The following is a 6,333-nucleotide window of genomic DNA, read 5'->3' as shown; positions in this document are numbered from 1 at the left end:
ACGTCGAGATATGCGTGAAGCAAGCACTTCCTCCACCTCCCACTCCTGCTCATCAGCCACCACAATCGGTTCTGGAGGCTCAGTCACCTGTCCAGGCAAGGGATCATTCGCCGCCCGTCGTAGCTTGTCTGGCGAAAAAACAGGGTGTATCTTCATCGAGTCAGGGAGCTCTAACCGGTAGGAGTTACCCACCTGTTCAAGTATTGGGAAGGGTCCAGCCATCTGGCTATCAAGCTTCTTGTTCGGTCGGTCTGTTTGATATTGACGAAGGGAGAGCCACACCTTATCACCCACATCAAAATCGACAGGGCGACGTCGACGGTCTGCTTTCTTCTTCTGTCGATCCTGGGCTTGCTTAATCTGATTGCCCACTGCTGTCCATGTCTCCTCCATTCTTTTGGCAGCTTCCTGCGCCCGTCGTCGGCTAACCTTCTCATCCCGGGGGAGGTCTTCTCCAACTGGGGTCCAGTCAAATGAAGTTCGAGGCTCATATCCACAGTCAATGAGGAATGGAGAGGCATCTGTTGATTCTGAAGGCAGTGTAGCCGCAGCAAAGTCAATCAAGGGTAATAACTCAGACCAATTGTCTTGATGGCGGTTGATGAAGGGTCTGAGACGGTTAACAATATGCTGATTCACAATCTCAGTCTGCCCATCAGTTTGGGCATGATATGCTGTGGAAAGCTTCAGCTTCACTCCAAGAATCCGACAGAACTCATTCCAGAACGCCGATACAAATTGGGGTCCACGGTCAGATACAATAGTCAATGGAGGTCCTCTATGGCGATAAATATGCTCAATGAACATTTGTGCAACATCTTCAGAAGTGGCAGTCTTCTTGCAAGGAATGCTTATAGGTCTCTTGCTAAATTGATCCACAATCACTAGTGCGGCATCAAATCCTCTCTTGTCAGCTGGGAAGGAGCGAAAATCCATAGATATGTGCTGCCAGGGCCGCTCTGCAATGGGTAAGGGTTGGAGCAGTCCAGGGGCACGATCACGTGGGTTCTCAGCTCTCCGGCATTTTGAGCAATTCCGTACATATCTCTCCACATCTTGTCTCCAAGTTGGCCAGTAGTACCGTGTTCTGATGAGCTGTTGGGTTTTTGTTCTCCCTGGATGTGCAGTTGATACCTGTGCATGCACTTCATCAAGTAGCCGGGTGCGGAGCTCAGGGTCATCATCAGGAACAAACAATCGATTTCCCTTCAATAGCAGTCCATCTTGCAGATTCCAATCATTCCTTCCTGTCCGAGCTTCCTCACGATGTTCCTCTGCTGTGGTAGAGTTCCGGTTTGCACTGAGTACTCGGTCTACAACTTGTAGGGTGGGCTCCAGCACGTTGATAGTGTGGACTTCAGCACATTCATTGATCTGGTTAGTTTCCATTGGCTGTTCAACAGATTCTGGTTTCAATAAAATCTGTTGGCGATAATCATCCTTTCTCTGCACTTCTGTACTGGGTCGGCTTAGGGCATCAGCCAAAGCATTCTCTCGGCCAGGGCGGTAACGGATTAGGAAGTAAAACCGGGAAAGGAACTCAGCCCACCGGGCTTGTCGGGCGTTCAACTTCTTAGTAGTCATGAAGTATTCCAGAGCGCGATGGTCAGTATATATGTTGAAACGCTCTCGGAGTTGCAGTCCTTCTAGCTCAGTTCGCCACTCCTGCAGTGCACGGATGATGGCTAGCATCTCCTTGTCATGGATCTCATAGTTGCGCTCAGCATCAGACATGTTCTTGGAGTAGTAAGCCACCGGGTGCCAGAGATCTCCATGTTTCTGGGAGAGCACTCCAGCTACTATTCCATCTGATGCATCAGTTTCCAACTTCGTCTCTAGTTCAGGATGATAGTGTCGCAGTATTGGGGCATCTGTTAAGCGTCTCTTCAACTCCTCAAATGCCTCCTGATGCTGTCCAGCCCAGGTGAAAGGCACATCCTTTCTTGTTAGGTGATTTAGTGGCTTTGCAACACGGCTATAGTCCTTGATGAATCTTCGGTAAAAGTTGCAGAACCCAAGGAATGATTGCACACCTCGAATAGTGGTTGGCACAGTCCAATTGCGGATTACTGCAGTCTTCTCTGGGTCTGCTTCAATGCCATCTGTTGTCAGGATGAACCCCAGATACTTTGTCCGAGTAACATGGAACTCGCATTTCTTAATGCTGGCTTGGAGTCCTGCAGCACGTAGTCGTTCAAGAACTTTCTTGACATGGAGTTCATGTTCCACAACATCCTTTGAATAGATGAGTAGGTCATCCACAAATGCAGTGACAAAATCATCCAAATAGTCCATGAGAGTATCATTGATAAAACGCTGGAACGCTGCCGGTCCATTGGTGAGCCCAAAGGGAACCACATGGTATTTGTACGTTCCATATCGTGTTCTGAAGGTGGTCAGGTCCTCTGACTTTGGGTCAAGTCGAATTCGGTGAAATCCTTGTCGTATATCCAGTTTTGTGAAAATCTTTGCACCACTGATCCTCTCCATCAGTTCATCCACCAGTGGAATGGGATATCGATCTTTTCGGGTAATAGCATTCAATTTCCTGTAGTCAACACAGAATCGCAGTCCGCCTCCTGGCTTCCGTGCCATCAAGATGGGAGATGAAAAGGGTGCAGCGCTGGGTCCAATGAATCCCTTATGGAGGTTATCCACAATGTAGTCCCGTGCGGCTTCCAATTCCTCTGCGGTTTGCTTGTACAAAGGGCTATAACCCACTTCTCTTTCTGCAGTCTTCCCATCTTCAAGTTCAATTTGGTAATCGTTTGCCCGTCGAGGGGGCAGTTCATCAGAAGCTGCTTTGGAGAAAACATCGGCATATTCCTGATATTGCTTGGGTAGTAGTTGTTGTACTAGTTCTTCCTCATAGTGATCTTCTTTCTGGCGGTCCTTCTCGCGTTTCTCTTCAATGATGCGGTCAATTTCAGACAGGCTAGCAATGAAGACCTCAGTGTCCTTCTTCTTCAGGTGTCGTTGGAATGGTGCTGCTCCAATTGCTGCAATGTCAATTCGGGCTGCTTGATGAGGTGCTGTCTCCCTTTGTGATCTCTGGTTGGCCATGACTAGTCTAGAGAGGTCCCCTGATTCCACTGATTGGTCAGTCAGGAGTGACTGGCTCCTGAGAGCACGTGACATCTTAGCCATGTCCATTCGCCGGTCTGACTCCTCTTTCCGGGGAACTCGATATCGCTCTCTTTGTTCCTTCTTCTCAATTTGTCGATCACGTCGCTCCATATCAGCTTGGTGGATGGGATCAGGCTTGGAATGTTGAAGAATCTGCTTTGGAGCCACCAAGTACTGTTTGCACTGGATTTCATCCAAGAGGCTTCGCTGCTCTGGCCATACCAGCTTCCGGTGTTTGACGTTCAACCACACATCCTGACTGTCAAACCACTTTCGTCCAACAATCACATCATGCTGTCCCAAATTAGCAATCAGAAAAGGTTGGTTCAAGAACCGCCGCCCATCAATAAGCAAGTGACAAATAATGGCATGGGTAATTGCTGAGCCAGTTCTTCCATCATAACCCTTTGTTCCTATGGGTGTATCAAGTCGTCGTGTTGGGACCCCAAAGAACTTTGCTAATCCAACTGCTCGTTGGGTGTCCATAAAGAGATAACCATTTGCTCCAGTGTCAGCCAGGGTCGTCAGAGGGATACTGATTCCATTATAAGCTATCTGACTATTCACATTGAATCCCTGTCCCCCAATCAGTTGACTGAGATCTAACTCGCCCAGGTTGACACCATCTAGGCCCAGGTCAGAGACTTGCTCCTGGGCTAGACTTTTCCCGCATCATCATTCATCACATTCACAGGTGCTTTCTGCTCGAGTTCCTTTAGTTCAGAGGTTGAGGCCTTGGTAGGACAGTCACGAGCAAGATGTCCATGTTCCTGACAATGGAAGCATCGGCCTTCCTTCATCAATCGGTCGTGTTCAGCATTACCCATGCGCTGAGTGGTAGGGCTGGTGCCTTGAGATGGGGTTGGTTCTTTCTTGACAGCAGTTCCTGATTGGCTCGTTCCTTTATTGGTGGTGTCCCGATTACTAGGAGCAAAAGAACGGTTTCTCTGAGTTCGGTGATTGATAACTTCAAGGCGACTTGCAGTCTGAGAGACAGCACTGGAGAACTCCTGGAAGCTGCTATTCTGGATACTAGCAGTGATGCATAGCTTTTGGAGCTCTGTGGTCAGCTTGTGATAGAGTTCATCCTTCCAATCATGCTCAGCCACTCCAGCTTCCACAGCGAGGTACAAGAATTCTGAGAGGAAATTATGGAACTTGTCGCTGGCCTTCATGTACAGCTGTCGGAACTGGTGCTTTGCAGTAGTGACGCGATTCGGGTCGTCATATATTGTTTTCAGATGGTTGAGCATGTCCTTCGAATCGGTATATGGGTTCATTGCATCATCCCGCATGCGTGGGATGATGTGCTTTCGGGCTTTACCCTCACAACGGCTCACCACATATGCCTTTCGCAGTTGAGGTGTGTCAAAATGATCTGCATTGGCTGCAAGCTTCTGACTTATCAGGAGCAACCAGTTTTCAAATCGGGGTTCTTTGCCGTCAGTGAGCATTGGGGGATCAGGAATCTTTGCAGACTTGCTGGGGATGGTTCTGGGGGAGCTCTGCTGTGCACTGGTAGTTCTGTTCATCATCATTCGAGCTACCTGGGTAGCGAAGGCGTCTCGTTCCTGATCAGTTTCTGTTTTCTCATGCTTCAAGGTGATCAGTTCACTGTCCTTCTCCTGGTTCTGGAGTTCCAGTTCCACTATCTTCACATCCTTCTCTGTGGAGACTCCATAGAACTCCTGGTGGACTCGGAGCAACTTGTCATAGAGATTCTTCGGGTCTCGCTCATATTCAGTAATAAAATCATCATAGGTCAAGTCATGGGGAGTATCGTCAGGTTCATCATGGATCCACAGGGACTCTCGGCGTCCATTATCATTCAAAATCTCGCTCAGTTTGGCCATGGTGGCAGGTTGGGGTTCTTTGTTGATCTCTCGTTCAGTTCGTTCAGTTCGTTCGGAGGGGGCACGCTACTATGGCTCCACGATCGCTGGATCGAGCCAATGAAGTAGGTGTGTGTTGAAAGGAAAAAGGTGAGATTCGATATTATGTCACGAGCTCGGAATAGTAGATAATAACGAACTGAGTTCCTACCTAGACTATTGTAGCCATCAACGAGAATATCGAATCTGAAGAGGAAAAGAAAAGAAAGAAGAGTCTATTTACACAAAGAAGTCTTATGTATGGTTGTGTGTGGCCTCGCTAAGCAGCTGTTTGTCTCAATTGCTTTCATGGCATTGTTTGCCATGTTGACAATGAATGTTCATGAAGGCACTGAGCTGAGCCGTCACAGAGCCTTGGATTACCTGTTGTATATCATCCTTATTGACAAGTAGGATCTCTGCATTTTGGACATCTTTAGGCCCAATAGCGAGCCCTGTGGGAACATGTTGTATTTCCTTGATGGCGTCAGTGACTGCTGGATCTAGGCTACTGCGAAGCTTTTGTAGAGCCGCGTGCGGGCTGGCATGTCGGGCAGGGTGGTCTGTTGGGAGTCGAAGGAAAAGGCGAAGAGGTCTTGCTGGCTTAGGGGCTGAGACAACAAGTTTTTTTCCAGTAGTGTTGTTCAGTTTGGGCGTGGGGATAGCGTTTGCATACGTTTTGGGGGGGCTAGCTGGGCCTGGGTTGGCTGTGTGGCCTTGGTTATTTGCATTGGCACCAGGTTGGGTGAAGTAGTTGTGCGCAAAGGTTTGGAGGGCCTTGCCAAAAGAGGAGGCCCTGGGGAGGTTTTTTTGTTTCATAGAGGAGAGCTTCTTGTCCAGTATGTTGAGGAACTCCAGTATCTCCTTGTCTTCCTCTTCTGCTTTTTTGGCTCGGGCTTGTAGGGCGATGCTGGCGTTTTTTCGGAGCTCAAATTCGAGTTGTTTGCTTGGGCATTGTGGCTCCAGCATAGCTGATGGCGTCTGGGTTGCCATTTCATAGTCCATGAACAGAGGTGTTGGGGGTGGAGGCGAGGCATTTGGCTCGCCTGTGCCTCCCTCCATCTGATTATCTGGCTTTTCGAGTTTTCGGTGTTCGCGGGCTTTCACTAGCGCGGCTAAGCCTTGTTCCCGGGGGCTATCCCCGTAGCGGGGACCGCCTGAGGCGTGGCCTCTGGCCGAGTGCCTGGTGACAGGCGGCATTACTCGTCTGAGCTGTACGATGTATACTATATGTGTGCACATGTTGCCTATAAGAAACTCCTGACCTCGCTACTCGGGCGAACTATTTATCCGATCGATCCTTATCAGAATACATCACATATTAAAGGAGTGTCCC

General features: G+C 48.9%; 1 protein-coding gene across 1 annotated transcript; it reads right to left on the bottom strand.

The window, feature by feature from the left end:
- Positions 1-5,294: 5,294 nt before the first annotated feature.
- Positions 5,295-6,197, bottom strand: ACHE_70719S (uncharacterized protein; the record flags this gene model as incomplete). Its single annotated transcript, XM_043283083.1, has 1 exon — positions 5,295-6,197. One exon carries the CDS (start codon positions 6,195-6,197, stop codon positions 5,295-5,297), a length of 903 nt encoding a protein of 300 aa, XP_043140398.1.
- Positions 6,198-6,333: the final 136 nt, after the last annotated feature.

Source organism: Aspergillus chevalieri, chromosome 7 (genome assembly GCF_016861735.1).
Source record: "Aspergillus chevalieri M1 DNA, chromosome 7, nearly complete sequence".
Classification (NCBI taxonomy): Eukaryota; Fungi; Ascomycota; class Eurotiomycetes; order Eurotiales; family Aspergillaceae; genus Aspergillus; species Aspergillus chevalieri.
This window is presented reverse-complemented; position numbering and strand designations above follow the sequence as displayed.